Source organism: Lepus europaeus, chromosome 7 (assembly GCF_033115175.1).
Source record: "Lepus europaeus isolate LE1 chromosome 7, mLepTim1.pri, whole genome shotgun sequence".
Classification (NCBI taxonomy): Eukaryota; Metazoa; Chordata; class Mammalia; order Lagomorpha; family Leporidae; genus Lepus; species Lepus europaeus.
In genome coordinates this window covers 1570694-1589535 of record NC_084833.1, presented here as the reverse complement: position 1 = coordinate 1589535, position 18842 = coordinate 1570694, and the positions used below count along the sequence as shown (strand labels likewise).

Below are 18842 nucleotides of genomic sequence, written 5' to 3'. Positions count from 1 at the left end.
GCCTTCCAGGAGCTGCCCTGCCGAGGTGGCGGGGGCCAAGGTGCCTCCGACGCGGGGCGGACAGGCAGTGAGCTGGGTGGGGCTGGGCAGGGGTGCCGGGAAGGGCGGCGGCCAGGCCTCCTCACCCAGCTGGACAAGGCTGGGTTTGGTTCTGGACCAGGCCCTGGCCACTGTGGAACCCCATGTGCTCTGCCTGGAACACAAGGCCGCGGCCAGTGGTCAGGAGCCGGGCTGGAGGCGGCGAGACCCTGGGCTCCAGCCGAGCACGGCCCAAAAGCACCAGGCAGCCGAGCCAGCGCCCGCGGGGGCCCCGGCCTGCCCGAGTCGGCTCACGGGGCTAAGGCACAGCCACTGCGTCTCTGCACACCACTCGGAGCTGGTGGTCTCTGGGGAGCCGGGACCCCTTTCTCCCAGGGCAGGTTCGTGAGGCCGGGGCTGCTGCCAGGGCAGGGGGGATGGGTGGGGGGACTCCACGAGGACACTGGGGCCTCTGCTTTCTGAGAGAGGGAGCGCATGAGTGTGCATGTGTGTGTGTGTGCGTGTGCGTGTGCGTGTGCGTGTGCACGTCCCCGTGTGAGTGTTGCAGGTGAACGTGCCACACCGGTGAGGAGAGGCGCCTGTACCTGCCGCGAGGAGGAGGCCGGGGCACAGCAGGGACTGGGGTGCTGGCACCCTGGGCAGCTGCAGGCTGCCTCCTTCCCCTCTGCCTGCCCCCCCCCGTTCCTCCTGCTGCACCTGCTCCCCACCCCGACTCCACCCCACACCCTGACTCTGCTTTCCCAGCGCTGATACTGGGGCTGACGGGGGCCGGGCTCCCGCTGCCTCCCCCAGCTGCTGGGGTGGCTCTGCGGTGCCTTTGATGCCCTCTGGTCAGGAATGCGGCCGGGGGCACCCTGGCTGGGGCCTGGGGGACGGCCCGAGTCCTCTGCCGTGCCCAGGTCTCCTGGATCCGGCCAGCCTGGCTGGGTGGGAGAGGGTCTCGGGGAGGAGGGCTCCGGGCTCTGACTCCCGGGGCGGGGGCTGGCTCACAAGCAGAGGCTCCTCATGGGGGGCCAGGGGTCCCAGACGGACAGACAGGGTCGGGCCACAGGATGCCTGCTGTACGGAAGGGGGCGCCCGAATGACTGCTGGGGCCGCCGGGGCTGAGCAGGCACAGGCAGAGCCGGGCTGGGCCGGCGGGCAGGAGCAGGGGTCGGGCGGGAGCCAGAGGTCAGGCCGCCTCCAGGCGCGGCCAGCGGTCGGCAGGGGGAGCTTGGAACCCGGCTGATTGCTCCCTGCTTGGCCACCTCTGCCTGGCAGGGCCTGCCCCCACTGACCTCGGGCTGTGCGTGCCCCCAGGGCCAGCTGCTGCCCTGGGGTGAGCCCAGGGAGACTGAGAGGGGGCCAGGGAAGGGGGACACATGCAGGGCTGGCCCCGGAGCAGCTGGGACACAGCTTGGGGTCACTGCCCTGTCCCCTGCAGACCCCTGCCCTGGGGCCCGGACAATTCACCAGCCCCCCCAGGCCTGAGCGGGGGACAGCGGGCCTGTGGGGGCCCGAGCCCAGCGGCTGCAGCCCTGGGCAGATGTGAGTCACCGCCGCCTCCACTGGGGTCCCCACGTGGCGAGGCTGTGCCCCTGGGGCTTTGGCTGGACCGGCCCTTCCAGCCGGGCGTGAGGGCCTGGGCCGCCCACGGGGCCTGCCCATGTCTGAAAGGGCACCTTGTCCGTCTTCCCAGAAGCCCTGGGAGCTGTCTCTGGGCGGCCCCTGACCTGGGGGGGCTTGGGGGTGGGGGGCAGCGGCCCCATGGAGCAGCCAGGCCAGGGAGAGGGAGAGACGGAGACCACCAGAGGGCTCGGAGCAGCCCCTCACCCAGGGTGCCTCACCCAGAGGATGGGGCCGGGGGGGCTGCCCTGACAACCACAGAGCTGGGCTGGCCCCTAACGCACAGCCAGGGAGGGGGCTGTGTGACATCAGGCGGCCCCCGTGGGGGGTGGGGGGCCACACGCGCGTTCCCCTCCATGATCCAGCTCCGCGGGGGGCCTCACCGGATGCTTCCCCCAAGGGAGGGCTCAGCGCCGAGACTCCTGGCCAGGGGTCTGCGGCATCAGAGGTGGCACCCCACAGCCCGCCCCCGCCCAAACTGAGGCCCGGCAGCCAGTGGGTGGGCAGCCGGGGCGGCCCAGGCAGGACGCGGCAGCCGGGGCGGAGGGGTCTGGAACATTCCGCCCACCCTGCGCACTCAGCCACTGCTGCTGGCAGCCCGTCCGGGACGTGCCGCCCACCCCGCCGTGCCCCTGGCGGGCGGACACTGTGTGCTTTGGACAGGCTTCGATCACAGGGTCCCCCTCCCCGCCACGTCTCCCGCCCGCCCCCCACCCGGTTCCCGCGCTGCCTAGCGCCAGGGCCCGGGGTTTGCGTTGGCTCCCTGCCAAACCCCGGAATGTGCTGCTGGCTGCCCGGCAGCCGTTCCGGGAACGGGGCCACAGCGCACAGCCTGTCTCTGAGACATGGGCGGACGGGGTGCAGACGGCCCTGTGCCGCGAGACAAGAATGAATGGGCTCACACACGCGGGCCCAGACACCCCTGAATGGGCTCGGGGCGGCCAAAGACGCACACGGCTCGAGCCTGCCCGCCCGCGGCCCCGACCAGGTGGGCCTGCATGAGGCCCGGGAGGCCCGTGGCAGGGGCACACGTGTCCACGGAACCCCGGCAGCGGGGAGCAGAGCACCCTAATACTCAGGCTCGCCGGGGGAGCCTGCCCCAGGCACCCAGCTGTCCCGTGCTTCTGGACCTGCACAGAGACGGTGGGTCAGGGAGTGCCACGCACCCAGGGTTGTGGGTCAGTGGGTCCCCACGCCCCTCAAGTGCTGCTGAGACTGTGGCGGCTTGGGGCCTCCAGGGAAGGGGCACCGAAGGCCCCATGGTCAGTGACAGGCAGCAGTCGCCCCGGCGCCGTGCGTGGACAGGGCACAGAGAGCCGGCGTGCGGGCGGGAAAGGGCGCCAGTGGCTGTGGCTCCACCGTGCAGCTGCAGTGGAATTTGGAGCTGGAGCCCAGCGGTCAGGGGCTCCCGGGAGAGATGAGCTGAGAGGAGAAGGCTGCCAAGGGCCCCTGTGTGCGAGAGACGAGCTGTCCAGACCCTCAGAGGACAAGGAAGAGAGGCAAGGGACTTGCACTGTGACGCCAGACCCAGATGCTCGGGGGATGGGGGAGCAGCCTGGGACTCTAGAGAATGGGGCGGTGGCCTGTGGGGCTGGCAGCTGAGGTCCTGGTACCTGGGTGTTCTGGAGGGAGGACCCGGACTGCCCAGGTCCCCGGCACATGGGAGCAGGGGCACCCGCACGGGGGGCTCGCTTCAGCAGGCGCCAGGGACCAGGTCCTCGCGGGGCCTTCAGGGAAACGAGAGATCCTCTGTCTGCCTGCAGGAACAGATGCACCTTGGCACACGTGTGCAGAGTCATGTGCTTCCCAGGGCCCAGGACACACGTGTGCAGAGTCCCCACGCTCCCCAGGGCCCAGGACACACGTGTGCAGAGTCCCCATGCTCCCCAGGGCCCAGGACACACGTGTGCAGAGTCCCCACGCTCCCCAGGACCAGGACACACGTGTGCAGAGTCCCCACGCTCCCCAGGCCCCAGGACACACGTGTGCAGAGTCCCCACGCTCCCCAGGCCCCAGGACACACGTGTGCAGAGTCCCCACGCTTCCCAGGGCCCAGGACACACGTGTGCAGAGTCCCCACGCTCCCCAGGCCCCAGGGACCACGTGTGCAGAGTCCCCACGCTCCCCAGGCCCCAGGACACACGTGTGCAGAGTCCCCACGCTCCCCAGGGCCCAGGACACACGTGTGCAGAGTCATGTGCTCCCCAGGGCCCAGGACACATGTGTGCAGGGTCACGTGCTCCCCAGGACCCAGGACACACGTGTGCAGGGTCACATGCTCCCCAGGCCCCACGACACACATGTGCAGAGTCACGTGCTCCCCAGGGCCCAGGACACACGTGTGCAGAGTCCCCACGCTCCCCAGGGCCCAGGACACACGTGTGCAGAGTCATGTGCTCCCCAGGGCCCAGGACACACGTGTGCAGGGTCACGTGCTCCCCAGGCCCCACGACACATGTGTGCAGAGTCCCCACGCTCCCCAGGGCCCAGGACACACGTGTGCAGAGTCCCCACACTCCCCAGGGCCCAGGACACACGTGTGCAGAGTCATGTGCTCCCCAGGCCCCAGGACACATGTGTGCAGGGTCACGTGCTCCCCAGGACCCAGGACACACGTGTGCAGGGTCACATGCTCCCCAGGCCCCACGACACACGTGTGCAGAGTCCCCACGCTCCCCAGGGCCCAGGACACACGTGTGCAGAGTCATGTGCTCCCCAGGCCCCAGGACACACGTGTGCAGAGTCATGTGCTCCCCAGGGCCCAGGACATGCGTGTGCAGAGTCCCCATGCTCCCTAGGGCCCAGGACACACGTGTGAAGAGTCATGTGCTCCCCAGGGCCCAGGACACACGTGTGCAGAGTCCCCACGTTCCCCAGGGCCCAGGACACACGTGTGCAGAGTCCCCACGCTCCCCAGGCCCCACGACACACATGTGCAGAGTCCCCATGCTCCCCAGGGCCCAGGACACACGTGTGCAGAGTCATGTGCTCTCCAGGCCCCAGGACACACGTGTGCAGAGTCATGTGCTCCCCAGGGCCCAGGACACGCGTGTGCAGAGTCCCCACACTCCCCAGGGCCCAGGACACATGTGTGCAGCATCTCCACACTCCCTGGGGGGCCCAGGGCACACGTGAGCTGCCTGTGTTAGGAGCACTGCTGTGGGGGCAGCTGGAGCCAGGAGCAGGACACGGAGCAGAACCACACGGGACAGGGGTTGTGGGCCTGCGGGGTTCCGATGGCTGGGTTACAAGGTGGCTGTTCACATGCACAGTTGAGCCCAGCAGCCGCGACACAGACAGCAAGGATGACCAGAAGCCATGGGACTCTCCAAGGAGTGGGTACAGACCCCAGAAATCAGCCAATGGGCAGAGAGACTCAGATCCCAGAAAACCACATGTGGGGCCCTGAGGCTCCAACTAATGGGGTGCAGGGGGTTCACACCCTGGGTGATGGCTACACCCTGAGTGACAGCACAGCTCACACCCTGAGTGACAGCACAGCTCACACCCTGAGTGATGGCTACACCCTGAGTGACAGCACAGCTCACACCCTGAGAGATAGCACAGCTCACACCTTAGAGACAGCACAGCTCACACCCTGACAGCTCACACCCTGAGTGACAGCACAGCTCACACCCTGAGTGATGGCTACACCCTGAGTGACAGCACAGCTCACACCCTGAGTGACGGCACAGCTCACACCCTGAGAGACAGCACAGCTCACACCCTGAGTGATGGCTACACCCTGAGTGACAGCACAGCTCACACCCTGAGTGACAGCACAGCTCACACCCTGAGTGACAGCACAGCTCACACCCTGAGTGATGGCTACACCCTGAGTGACAGCACAGCTCACACCCTGAGTGACAGCTCACACCCCGAGTGACAGCACAGCTCACACCCTGAGAGACAGCACAGCTCACACCCTGAGTGATGGCTACACTCTGAGTGATGGCTACACTCTGAGTGATGGCTACACCCTGAATGACAGCACAGCTCACACCCTGAGTGATAGCACAGCTCATACCTTAGAGATAGCACAGCTCACACCCTGAGTGACAGCACAGCTCACACCCTGAGAGACAGCACAGCTCACACCTTAGAGACAGCACAGCTCACACCCTGAGTGACAGCACAGCTCACACCTTAGAGACAGCACAGCTCACACCCTGAGTGACAGCACAGCTCACACCTTAGAGACAGCACAGCTCACACCCTGAGTGACAACACAGCTCACACCCTGAGTGACAGCACAGCTCACACCCTGAGAGACAGCTCACACCCTGAGAGACAGCACAGCTCACACCCCGAGTGACAGCTCACACCCTGAGAGACAGCACAGCTCACACCCTGAGAGACAGAACAGCTCACACCCCGAGTGGCAGCTCACACACTGAGAGACAGCACAGCTCACACCCTGAGAGACAGCACAGCTCACACCCTGAGTGATGGCTACACCTTGAGTGACAGCTCACACCCCGAGTGACAGCACAGCTCACACCCTGAGTAATGGCTACACCCTGAGTGACAGCTCACACCCCGAGTGACAGCACAGCTCACACCCTGGCAGCTCACACCCTGAGTGACAGCACAGCTCACACCCCGAGTGACAGCTCACACCCTGAGAGACAGCACAGCTCACACCCTGAGAGACAGCACAGCTCACACCCCGAGTGACAGCTCACACCCTGAGAGACAGCACAGCTCACACCCTGAGAGACAGCACAGCTCACACCCGAATGACAGCTCACACCCTGAGTGACAGCACAGCTCACACCCTGAGTGACAGCACAGCTCACACCCTGAGTGATGGCACAGCTCACACCCTGAGAGACAGCACAGCTCACACCCCGAGTGACAGCTCATACCCTGAGTGACAGCACAGCTCACACCCTGAGTGACAGCTCACACCCTGAGTGACAGCACAGCTCACACCCTGAGAGACAGCACAGCTCACACCCCGAGTGACAGCTCACACCCTGAGAGACAGCACAGCTCACACCCTGAGAGACAGCACAGCTCACACCCGAATGACAGCTCACACCCTGAGTGACAGCACAGCTCACACCCCGAGTGACAGCACAGCTCACACCCTGAGTGACAGCACAGCTCACACCCTGAGTGATGGCACAGCTCACACCCTGAGAGACAGCACAGCTCACACCCCGAGTGACAGCTCATACCCTGAGTGACAGCACAGCTCACACCCCGAGTGACAGCTCACACCCTGAGAGACAGCACAGCTCACACCCTGAGAGACAGCACAGCTCACACCCCGAGTGACAGCTCACACCCTGAGAGACAGCACAGCTCACACCCTGAGAGACAGCACAGCTCACACCCGAGTGACAGCTCACACCCTGAGTGACAGCACAGCTCACACCCCGAGTGACAGCACAGCTCACACCCTGAGTGACAGCTCACACCCTGAGAGACAGCACAGCTCACACCCCGAGTGGCAGCTCACACCCTGAGTGACAGCTCACACCCTGAGTGACAGCACAGCTCACACCCTGAGTGACAGCACAGCTCACACCCCGAGTGACAGCACAGCTCACACCCTGAGTGACAGCTCACACCCTGAGAGACAGCACAGCTCACACCCCGAGTGGCAGCTCACACCCTGAGTGACAGCTCACACCCTGAGTGACAGCACAGCTCACACCCTGAGTGACAGCACAGCTCACACCCTGAGTGATAGTACAGCTCACACCCTGAGTGACAGCACAGCTCATACCCTGAGAGACAGCACAGCTCACACCCGAGTGACAGCACAGCTCACACCCTGAGTGGCAGTTCACACCCTGAGAGACAGCACAGCTCACACCCCGAGTGACAGCTCACACCCTGAGAGACAGCACAGCTCACACCCTGAGAGACAGCACAGCTCACACCCTGAGAGACAGCACAGCTCACACCCCGAGTGGCAGTTCACACCCTGAGAGACAGCACAGCTCACACCCCGAGTGACAGCTCACACCCTGAGAGACAGCACAGCTCACACCCTGAGAGACAGCACAGCTCACACCCTGAGTGACAGCACAGCTCACACCCTGAGAGACAGCACAGCTCACACCCTGAGTGACAGCACAGCTCACACCCTGAGTGACAGCTCACACCCGAGTGACAGCTCACACCCTGAGAGACTGTGTGCAGGGTTGTGAGTGGCAGTGTTCGGGGGCGGGCCCCCTCCCGATGTGCAGGGACCCCTTTGGGTGACTGGGTGGAGGCGGCTGTGACAGGTCAGGTCCAGAGCTGGACACCTGGCCGTGCCATGGTACGACCGGCACAGAGAGCGCACACAGGGACGGATGGGACACTCACAGCCGTGAGGCGGCCAGGCACAGCACAACCACAGGAACCAGGCGCGGCTGCAGGCCGAGGGCCCAGCACAGGCCAAGCTGCCGCACGTCCAGCGGGCGCTCAGCGGCCCTGGCTTGGGGAGCGGCTGTCCAGGAGCTGCCCAGGTGCACCAAGCGCTAGAGGACACCCCCTGCCCCTGGCTCACGGACGTGAGGAGACCCTGCCCAGGCCCCCACCAACTGGGTGCGTTCCCCAGGTATTCTCAGGAGATGGAGAAAGTCCCGGGTGTTCTTCCGGGTGGACACAGCCGCTGGGGCCAGGCAGGGGGTGGCCTGAGCTGGGACGAGGAGGGTGAGGCCCTGGCTGCTGGCCCCTGTCCCTTGGGAGCTGGCGTCAGTGGGGCTCCCAGGGAAGCCACGTGCTCTGAGCCGGGCCTGCCGGGAACACACACAGGGCTGTGTCCCCAGATTTCCAGGGACAGCACGCACACTCCCGGGAGCGGGGCTCACAAGCCCGGAGACCCAGGCCGGCAGGCACGGCTGGGGCCCGCACAGGACTGCTGCCAGCACGTGCCCGCCCTCAGCCCTCTCCCCCTCCAGCCGTGGGGGTCTCCCGGGCGGGGTCAGGACGGGGTCGGCGTGGGCAGTGTGCGCACATGCTGACCCAGCACGCCTGGCTTTTCTGCGCCAGCCCCTCTCGCCGGCCCCCGCCCTGCTGGCCCCGTGTTCCAACCTCAGGCATCCCCCAGGCGACCTCAGGGGAAGCGAGGGGCCAGGAGCCCCGCCAGGGTCTCCGCGAGGCGGTCGGCAGCCAAGCCGCCGGCTCGGGGCCGCGGGGCTGGCCTGGGGCTGCAGTTCTGTTGGTTTTCTCCTTCCTGCCTGGACCCCCCGAGGCGGTGGTGCCACAGAGGCGCCCTCTTCCCCCGGAGGAACAAAGCCCCCACACAGCCTCCGGCAGCTGTGTGCAGAGGCACGCGGCCTCCTGCCCCGCATGGCCGGGAGCAGCAGCCCCTGCTGTGGGCGCCTGGAGCCACTGGGGAGCAGCAGGGGTCCCCACGAGCGTACCTGCGGGGGGCCCCCAAAGTATCCGCAGAATCTGGGTGGCCTCCCCTGGAGGTGGTGAGACAGGTTCTGCCGTTAAGTATTAACCAGCCGGCTGCCAGCAGCAGATAAGCGGGCACCCTGGCCTGGGGGAGGGACCCGCAGTGACCGGCTGGGCAAGAGAGAGGGGCTCGGCTTGGGGGCAGGCCCTGTGGGCCCCCGCGCGGCACAGGCTGCAGCAGGAGCTCCGGGCTCCCTCGCTCATGGGCCGCACGGCTGGGGCTGGGGCGCTGCTCACGGGAAACCAGGAGCCCCAGGGGCTGGGCCAGCCCAGGTGGCCACACGGCCACAGGCAGAGTGGTCCCCAGGAGCCGTGGTGGCCCCTGGAGGAGTATGCCCTGCACCGCCCACGGCAGTCCCGCGGCCACCCTGCCTGCTGCCCACTGTCCCTGGCCCGGTTCCTCGGGTAGCAGCCGCAGGGCGTCTGCCCAGAAAGAGATCCCCCCGCCGCCCCTCCTGCGGGCCAGCCAGACGGACTGTCACCCCCTCGCACACAGCCTGGTGACACTCGGAGGGAGCCCCGGCCCTCGGGAGGGACCTCCTCCCCGGGGACTTGCCCGGCTTCCGGCCATGAGGTGGGGCTGCCCGCAGCCCGGCCTCCCACACCCCCTGCCAGTCACCAGAGTCAGTGCTGTCCCACAGGTGGACTGGCCACAGGGGACCCAGGGCCCGAGAGGACAGCCTGGGGCTGACCGCAGGAGGAGTGGGCATCAGGTGAGGCCTGGGTGGTCACCCCTTTCCAGGGGAGTGGCCCTGGACACCTGTGGGCCAACAAGTCCAGGTAGAAGCGGCAGCTCTGGGGCCCAACCACCCCCTGCCTGGGGGGACCGGGAGGGCTCCCTGGAGGTGATGGGGCTCACACAGGTGTTGAAGGGCAAGCAGAACGGGGTGGGGAGGGACGGGGTGGGCGGGGCTGCCCCCTTCCAGGCTTCTTTTCCTGAGCAAACTGCACTGACTCCCATGGAGGGCTTCGCCCAGCAAGACCGGCTGCCCCCAGCTGCCCCCAGCTGCCCCAGCCAGAGTCCCTGGGATGGGGCAGGGGAGCCAGAAAGCCTCTCGGCACCCGCGTGTGGCCTCTTCGGGGTCTGTTCCACTGGGCTCCCGGGCGTGGGCCCTGCAGGCTGGACACTGCCCCATGGTGGGAGTAGTGGGGCAGACAGCGCCACCTGGTGGCTGCGTGCGGGCCTGAACCTTCACCACCGCAGGGACCTGGTGGTCCTGAGGGACCTGCCCCCCGGGGCTGGCCTTCGCCATTCCTGGGTCATCCAAGGGGGCACCTGTACGAGGCTGGCTCAGGAAGCTGGCCGGGCCTGCGTTGCCGGTTCTCAGACCCCCAGAGCCGAGGTATGTGCACAGGCGTGCCAGGCCGAGCCCGTGCTGACCAACGCCGAGGCTCAGCACAGCAGCGAATCCCCACAGATGCGCGGGCCCAGCCCTGTGTGACCCTCACCGCTCTGCTGCCATGACGGGGCCCTGGCAGCCACGGGAGAGGGGGCTGTGGCGGGCATTAACCCAGACCCTGAGCACAGGGGCAGGCCTGGAAGCTGGCCCCAGCCTGCGCGTCCCTTCCCTGGCCCCACATGCTCCTCGTTCAGGGAGCCCACCAGGCCTGGGCCTCCTCGCCGGCCGCACAGGGGCGCGGGAGCCGGGACCCCTGGGGTGTGGTCTGCAAGTGTTTGGGGCTCTGGGCTCAGCCCCCTCCCCTGGACACTGAGGCCCTGGAAGGCTGGGAGCCGAGCCCGAGGAGGGGAGTGGGTGTCTCTGCCATTGCTTGGGGCCCCTCTCTGCCCCAGCCATTGTGTGTGGGGGGGTCTGGTCCCTCCTGGTGGGGTGGCCTGCCCTGGGCCCCTGAGGCGTCACAGACTCCTGGGGCCAGGCACAGAGGCCACTGGCTGCTGCAGGAGGTGGGCTGAGCGCTGCCCCAGGCCAGGGGTCACCGCGGCCCCCAGCCCCCTGCGAGGAGCTGAGGCCTCTCTGCGGGCCAGGGTCGGCGGGACGGGGCGGGGCAGCCCTGCCAGATTCACTCCCACCCCAGGCCCTGGACAGGTGGGGTGCTGGGAGGGGCCCAGGCGGGCGTGGAGGCGCAGGCGGGCCTGGGCAGCCTGAGTCAGATGCTTAGGAATGTCCCGGCCGCTCCCTGGCCTGCCTGCCCCCACCTTGCCCTGGTCCCCAGGCGCTGCTGGCCCAGCCCCCTGCCGGGAAAACACGCTCAGCCCTCAGCGGGGGGAGCCTGCTCAAACCAGCTCCCACTCCCCTCTGCAGTGGTCGGCTCCCCTCCCCCACGACCCCACCAGCCCCCGACCTCACATCCCAGGTCGTCTGTGCCTGCCCCTACGGGGGCCTAGGGCCCCTGCTAAGCTGAGACATCCCCCTCCCCCAACCCCAGGCAGGGAGGGAGAGGACTTCCTGGAAGGGGTTGGGGGTCACTCTGTGGGGGATTCCGGGGACCGGCTGCATGGCCTGGGCCTGCGTGGCTGGGGCTGGGGCTGGGGGTGCTGGCCAGGGCCGGCCCGTGCCTCCAGGCTGGCACACTCTGGCCAAGGCCAAGCCCCTCCCTCCCCTCGTCCCTGGCCACACAGGCTGCCCGGCAAATGGGGCAGCGGGTCACTCCTCTCTGTGACCTGGCCCCCCTGGCCATTTCCTCCAAGACAGCTGGGTGGGAGGATGGGGCAGCCCACGGAGCCCCCCGGTGCCCCGGCCACAGCTGGCACCACCACGGCGCTGCCGGGGCTCATTCCAGACCTCGTGTCCAGGATCCACTGTGAGTGGCAGGACCCCCAGGGGGAGTGTGGCCGGGCCGGGCCGGGCGGGGCCGGGGGTGGCCGTGGCTGCCCGCAGACGCACCTCGGCCCTCGGTGCTCCCAGGGCCCCGCTGGGCACTCGTGGTCCTCGCTCTCGCTGCGGGAGCCCTCGTCCTCTCCTGCGTCCTCTGTGCCGTGTGCTGCTGCCGCCGCCGCCAGCGCCGCAGGAAGAAGCCGGGCGACAAGGAGGCCGTGGGCCTGGGCAGTGCCCGCAGCAGCACCACCACCCACCCGGTGAGCGGCGGCCCCGGCCTGCTCCATCCAGAGAGGGTGACCGCCAGGGCTGGCCTCGTGGGCGTGGGGCAGCTCGGGCACAGGCCAAGGGCGAGCCCACCCCCCAGGGTGGTCCGAGCGGGGGTGGGGGCGTCAGCCGGTGCCCGGGGTGGGTCTGGCCGGCCTCGCATGGCTGAGCCCTCTGGTGGCCTGGGTGGGAGGCGAGAGCCTGGACCCACAGGGCGGAACCCCTGCCCACCGCAGGTGCAGCCAGAAGTGGACGACCTGGAGTCAGGCCTGCAGCCATGGGGACGCCTGCAGCTCTCCCTGGAGTACGACCCTGCAGCCCAGGAGGTGGGCGCCCGGTGGCGGGGGGCGGGGCCAGCCCCAGGAAGCCCCTCCGCTGAGCCCACCCTGCCGGCTCCCAGCTCAAGGTGGGGCTGAGGCAGGCGGCCGCCCTGAAGGCCGCGGGCACGGTGGACTGCTACGCCCGCACCAGCGTCTCCACGCAGCCCAGACACAGGCACGAGACGAGGGTGCACCACGACACGCCGTGCCCCGTGTTTGATGAAACCTGTCACTTCCACGTGAGTCTGCACCCAGCTGGCCGGGGCCGGGCGGGCAGGCCAGGCCAGCAGCGCCCCGCTCATGGCCCTGCCACCGCCCAGGTCCCCCGGGCCGAGCTGCCCCGCGCCTCCGTGCGGGTGCAGCTTTTCAACTTCCGGCGCTTCTCGGAGCACGAGCCGCTGGGCGAGCTCCTCCTGCCGCTGGGCAATGAGGACCTGCAGCACGTCTTGGAGCGCTGGCACCAGCTGGGCCCGCCGGGCAGCGCCGAGGTGAGGCCCTGACCCACCGGCGCCTGGAGCGGGGCGGGGGAGGCGGGCGGCGGCTCAGCCCGACTGAAGCCCCTCTCTCTCGCCGCCCCAGCCTGAGCAGGTCGGGGAGCTGTGCTGCTCCCTCCGCTACGTGCCCGGCTCGGGCCAGCTGACCGTGGTGGTGCTGGAGGCCCGAGGCCTGAGCCCCGCGCTGGCAGGTGACAGCCAGGCTGCCCCGCCCCCGCCACAGCGGAAGGAGGGCTGGGGTCCCTGCGCGCGGCCCTCAGCCACAGGGCGCCCTCTCGCCCACACAGAGAGCTTCGTGAAGGTCCAGCTCATCCTGAACCGGAAGAAGTGGAAGAGGAGGAAGACCTCGGCCCGGAGCGGCACGGCCGCACCCTATTTCAATGAGGCCTTCTCCTTCCCTGTGCCGCTCAGCCAGGTCCAGGTGGGCCGCACGGGCAGGGGCAGGGCGGGCTGCAGCCTCGCACGGCCCGGCTGACCAGGCTTGCTCGCTGTCTCCTCTGTCTGTCTCTCTCTCGCTCCTCCACGGACCCGCTGCCCTGCTCCGCCCAGAGCGTAGACCTGGTGCTGGCCGTCTGGGCCCGGGGCCCGCAGGCCCGGATGGAGCCGGTGGGCAAGGTGCTGCTGAGTGCCCGGGCCTCCGGCCAGCCGCTGCAGCACTGGGCCGACATGCTGGCCCACGCCCGGCGGCCCGTGGCCCAGTGGCACCGGCTGCAGCCCGCCCGGGAGGTGGACCAGGCCCTGGGCCTACAGCCTCGCCTGCGCCTGCCCGTGCCCCGCTTCTGAGCGCTGTGGGCACTCGGCCGCTCCGCCCTGGGTGGGGACCCCCCACTAAATAAATGCCTTCTCTCCCCTTTGTGTCCTGCTTCTGTCCTGTGGGGACACGGTGGGGGGGGACACACAGCTCTGCCCTCCTCAAGGCTGGGGGAGGGGGCTGCAAGTCCCCCCGGGAGGGGGTAGGGAGGGGAGGGGGCCTGGGTGGCGGCCACGGAGGGAGGGGCGTCCCCTCTGCCTCCTGCGTGTGAGCAGCAGGGGGCAGCAGACATCTTTGCAACGTGCAGGGGCCTTTGGGGGCCCAGCCCCAGCCCGGATGTGCTCCTAATCCCCCAGCATCTGGAAAAGTTCAGCGCCCCCAAACCCGCCCCCTTCAGTGTGCCGCTGAGCCTGCCCCGGGGGCCAAGCGTGGGGCCCCAGCAGGGCGGGGCCTGCCCGGGCAGCCAGGCAGCCTGGAGCCCCTCGGGTCACACAGAGGTTCCCGGGCGGGGTGCCGTTCTGCCCCGTGAAGGGGCCCGCGGGCTGGGCGGGCGCAGGCTGGGAGCCCCCCCCACCACCACCACGCGCGCATCTCCAGGGCGCCCGCTCCGGTCCCGCTCCCCGGCGGCGGGGACACAGGCTCATGCGGCTCCCTGCCTGGGGCTGCTTGGAGGCCCGGGCCTTAGCCTGCAGGAGGGGCGCATGTGGCCAATGTGGGTCCTGCTCCAGGACACAGCAGGGGCCAGTGGGAGGTGGGCCTGGCTGGGGGAGGCTGGGGGGCCGGCAGGAGCACAGTTTCACACCACCTGGCCAAGGCTTCGCGGGGAGCCCCGAGGCCCGCAGGCAGAGCCGGCCGCCGCGGTCCCCGGCCACCGCGGTCCCGGGCCGCTGTCCTCTCGGGCTCCTTGCAAGGATCAGGAAGGCATCTCGACCCTGTCACCGAGCCCTAAATAGAACAACCCGAGTGGCCTCCCCCCCCCCCCCCCCACGCATACCCAAGACTTCTTGGACGGGCTAGCAGCACGCGGCCGGCGGCGGCCTGGGCTGGGCCGTGGGGAGGTCTCTGGGCTCCGTGTGCCCCCATTGGTCTAGGGAAGACGCAGTCTCCTTTCCGAGCAGGGGCCCAGCCCGGGGGAGGGCATTTATAGCCTCCCGGGGGCCCACCAGCCCAACTTGCCACAGCCAGCACGACCTCGCTCCCAGCCCTGGTCCCCGACGTTAGGTGAGGCTGGGCCCGGCTTCGAGGCCCGCGGACAGGGCACTGCCCCGTGAGCGGCCCGCAGGGCTTCCCCGGGGCAGGGGGCCTGGGGCTGGGGGCTGCCGAAGAGCCAGGAGAGCAGAGCAGGGGCAGCTGCCGGGGGAGATGGCGAGGACCAGGCCAAGGGCCTGCACCGACGGCAGGGGACCAGGCCTGCACGCTCAGGACCCCCGGGAGGGCAGTGGATGGGTCCCACGACCCCAGGGCCTGCGCCCGGGGCCACACCGGGGAGGGTCCTCCCGCATGCCAAAGGAGCAGAGTTAAAAATAACCAGAAGTCCGGGCAGCCACCTGCGCTGGCCCGTCCCCCCCGGGGGACAGCTGCAGTGCCTCAGGCCCTGCCCAGGGCATTCTGGGAGCGAGTCCTCGCCCCGGGGTGGGCGGGAGTCCTGAGACATCACCCCTTGGGAGTGGGACTATGAGACCTGCGCCCCCCGGCCCTGCCAGGCCGGCGTTGGGTGGGGCCAGGCCCTGACCCCTCTTTCTGTCCCCACAGGCTCTGAGCTCCAAACCTCAGCATGGGAGAGTAAGTGGTGCCCAGCCCGGGGTCCCCGCTGCCCTGCCTTCCCCTCGCCCTGCGGGGGTCCCGGCCCCCCCAGCAGCTCCCCTGCCCTCCTCAGCCACCGCCCCCTCCCCACCTGCCCCGCCGCACCTGTCACTGCTCCCCCAGCCGCAATCTAACCTCTCTCTCTTCTCCCCTCTTCCTCCTGCACAGTGAAGAGGTGAGTACCTTAGGGACCAGAAGTGTGGAGGCAAGGGCCCGCGCCCCTGTCACCCTCGGGGCTGCTCAGGGGTCAGAGCTGCAGGGCCCTGGAGGCCCAGAGGAGACGCCCAGCACACACACACCCCGCCCCAGCCCCCCCAGCCCCCCCAGCCCCCAGATGCTGATGAAAGAGAGGAAGTGGCTGCTGGGGGCCTCGTGGGGCGGGGGAAGTGCAGACGCGGCCTCCCCGCCGGGAATCACTTCTTCTTTCTGACCTCTGCACCCGGCCTCCCCCTCCCCCAGCCCGGCCCATCCAGCCCAGTGGCACCCACCATGCAGCCCCGTGCCCCTGGAGCAGGGTCCTGGGCAGGAAGGGCGTGGGGTCCCCCAGGCCCGGCTCTGACCTCCGTTCTCCCCTGCAGAAACGCAACAGGGCCATCACGGCCCGGCGGCAGCACCTGAAGGTAGGAGGGGGTCCGGGAGGGGGTGGGGCGGCCCGCGGGGGGGTCTCCGCCAGGACAGAGCTCACCCCCCCCGCCCCCCGCAGAGTGTGATGCTGCAGATCGCGGCCACCGAGCTGGAGAAGGAGGAGGGCCGCCGCGAGGCCGAGAAGCAGAACTACCTGGCCGAGCACTGCCCGCCCCTGAGCCTCCCCGGCTCCATGGCCGAGGTGCAGGTAGGGACCCCAGCGCGGTGGCCTGATGGGCGGGGCTCCCGCTGAGGCCGCCGCCCACCCACGCCCGCCGCCCGCCCCCAGGAGCTTTGCAAGCAGCTGCACGCCAAGATCGACGCAGCCGAGGAGGAGAAGTACGACATGGAGATCAAGGTGCAGAAGAGCAGCAAGGAGGTGAGGACCCGGGCAGGGGGCGGGAGGGGCGTGGGGCGGGGCCGCAGCCGCCCACCTGCGCCCACCTGCGCCCGTCTGCGCCCGCCGGCAGCTGGAGGACATGAACCAGAAGCTGTTCGACCTGCGGGGCAAGTTCAAGAGGCCCCCACTGCGGCGCGTGCGCATGTCGGCCGACGCCATGCTCAAGGCCCTGCTGGGCTCCAAGCACAAGGTGTGCATGGACCTGCGGGCCAACCTGAAGCAGGTGAAGAAGGAGGACACAGAGAAGGTGAGCGCCGCGGGGGCGGGGCGGGGCGGGGCGGGGTGGGCGCTGGCCCGAGCCCTCTCCCACTGCACCTGTCTGCCTGCCCACCCGCCCCCAGGAGCGGGACCTGCGCGACGTGGGCGACTGGAGGAAGAACATCGAGGAGAAGTCCGGCATGGAGGGCCGCAAGAAGATGTTCGAGTCCGAGTCCTAGGCCGCCCGCGCCGGGGCTGGGGAGGGGGCTCCGGGGGTCCCCCCACCTCGTCTCAGTGCTCAATAAAGGAGTCCTGCCCCCATGTCTGCTCTGGTCAGCGTCTGCCCCAGCCCCCTTGCTCGTCTGCAGCCCCCCTCCCCACCTCGCAGGACCCTGCAGAGTGGGGGCTGCTTCCGGGGGTGGGGCGTGGTCCCAGGCTCCCCGTGGACGCCCCCAGCAACACTGCAGGGCCGGGGAGAGGGCACAGGTGTCTGAGCAGGGGTCCCCACGTGAACCCCTCCGGCCCTTCAGGGGTCATCCGAAGGCCCTGCGCTGGGCCGCAGAGACCGCGCCCCTGTGGGAGTCCAGGTGGTGCCCTGGGCAGCTCCGGCCGCCTTGCTCTGGGGGCCCCGTGTTCCTGAGTAGGGGGCCGAGGGGCTGCCCGGTGCCTGCAGCCAGGACTCTCGTCTGGGGCCCTCCCCACCACGCACCAGGGACGTGGAGACCTGGGCCGTCTCAGGGCGTGGCCTCGGAGTGGGGCCGGGGTGGGGGGTTCTCGACCTCTGACCTCAGGTGCTCCCACGCCTGAGACTGGCGGCCACGCCGGGGTGGCTGCACGGCTGGGCGCACTCCTGTCTCATCGCACTCGGCCAGGGCCCCAGGCCCCTGCTGCCGCCCAGCACGTGGTCCCCACAGGGACTGCCTCAGCCCCTCTGTGCGATCACGCAGCTGGTCCCAGCACGGTGGCCGCGCCCAGGGAGGGAAGGCTGTCCGTCGAGTGCCCTGCCTTGCCCACTGGAGCCCCAGGACTGGCCTGGTCAGCCTTGGGCCCCTCCAGGACCTGATACCAGGGCCCCCCAGCCGCCCCCCCCAGAGCAGGGGTCTGCTCTGCCCCTGCTGGCAGCAGAGCCCCCACAGGCCTGGGAGCCCCTGCCCTGAGCCTCCGGGGAGCCCCTCGCTCAGCTGTGATGAGCCAGGGTGGGGGTCCGAGCAGGGTGGGGGTCCGTGCGGGAGCCCCTGCCCTGAGCCTCTGGGGAGCCCCTCGCTCAGCTGTGATGAGCCAGGGTGGGGGTCCGAGCAGGGTGGGGGTCCGTGCGGGAGCCCCTGCCCTGAGCCTCCGGGGAGCCCCTCGCTCAGCTGTGATGAGCCAGGGTGGGGGTCCGTGCGGGAGCCCCTAGGCTGATGTCAGTTTTGGGGAATGAGGGAATGAATGAGGTCCTAGAGGCCCATGCCCATCAAAGCCCGGCCGCCCTGGCTGGTTCACTCCCTGCCTGCCCCTGCCACCACCCCCCCCAGCTGTCGGGAGGACCCAGTCAGCCTGGCTGGTGGCTGCCCTCACTGGCCTGCATTCTAGAAAGATCTCTGGATAACAAGCCGTGAGGGGCACGGCTGGAGGGGGCAGTGAGGCAGGCGCACCGTGGTCCCCTGGCGGGAGAGGCAGGGGTGGAGGCTGGCGGAAGAGCCCAGAGAAGCTGGAGTTTTGAGGGGAGGAGGGCCTTTGCTTTGGGGCTGCTGGGTCTGGGGCCCTGGAAGTCCTGGGGGACACACAGGGAGCTGCGGACAGCTGATTGGGACGTCGTGGGCAGTGAGGCCTGGGTGCACCTGTGGGTGGGACAGAGGGGCTGTGGGTGAGGCCAGGGGCTGGGGAGGAGGCCGCAGCCACAAGGGGCCCCAGGTGACCCTCACTGTGCCCGGGGGGCGGGGGAGGGAGCCCGCAGGACCTTACTCTGGAAATCGAGGCTGCTGGACGCCGGCGAGGGGCGCAGGGGAGCTGGGCAGCAGGTGTGACCTGCGCAGTGTTTCGGGCTATGTGTTCTGGGTGCCTGAGCCCCTTTGACACCCTGGGGGTGGGGACACCTGGGTGCAGGGCTGGGCCTCTGCCACCATCCCCGGCCAGGGCGCCCTGGGCTCCTTGGAGGCGCCAACGCTGCCCAGGCTGGGCGGG

General features: G+C 69.2%; 1 protein-coding gene across 2 annotated transcripts; it reads left to right on the top strand.

Moving 5' to 3' along the window:
* Positions 1-11223: 11223 nt before the first annotated feature.
* Positions 11224-16992, top strand: LOC133762758 (synaptotagmin-8-like). Of its 2 annotated transcripts, XM_062195654.1 has the most exons (13): positions 11224-11808; positions 11913-12082; positions 12326-12415; positions 12490-12648; positions 12730-12897; positions 12989-13094; positions 13191-13324; positions 15407-15436; positions 16036-16077; positions 16161-16289; positions 16371-16460; positions 16552-16728; positions 16823-16992. In XM_062195654.1, the coding sequence occupies exons 1-13, from the start codon at positions 11712-11714 to the stop codon at positions 16916-16918; spliced, it is 1488 nt and encodes a 495-aa protein (XP_062051638.1). In that variant the 5' UTR covers positions 11224-11711; the 3' UTR covers positions 16919-16992. The 2 variants fall into 2 exon arrangements, with proteins under 2 accessions (XP_062051638.1, XP_062051639.1); XM_062195655.1 differs by lacking the exons at positions 15407-15436; positions 16036-16077; positions 16161-16289; ... (1 more) ...; positions 16552-16728; positions 16823-16992 and adding an exon at positions 13453-13748 and having other exon boundaries at positions 11227-11808.
* The last annotated feature ends 1850 nt before the right edge of the window (positions 16993-18842 follow it).

Excerpts from the sequence above, each read along its gene's own strand:
- LOC133762758 (XM_062195654.1), top strand. The coding sequence starts at position 11,712 with ATGGGGCAGCCCACGGAGCCCCCCGGTGCCCCGGCCACAGCTGGCACC. Across the intron at positions 12,416-12,489 it reads ACGACCCTGCAGCCCAGGAG|CTCAAGGTGGGGCTGAGGCA; the intron begins GTGGGCGCCCGG and ends GCCGGCTCCCAG. Across the intron at positions 16,290-16,370 it reads GCTCCATGGCCGAGGTGCAG|GAGCTTTGCAAGCAGCTGCA; the intron begins GTAGGGACCCCA and ends GCCCGCCCCCAG.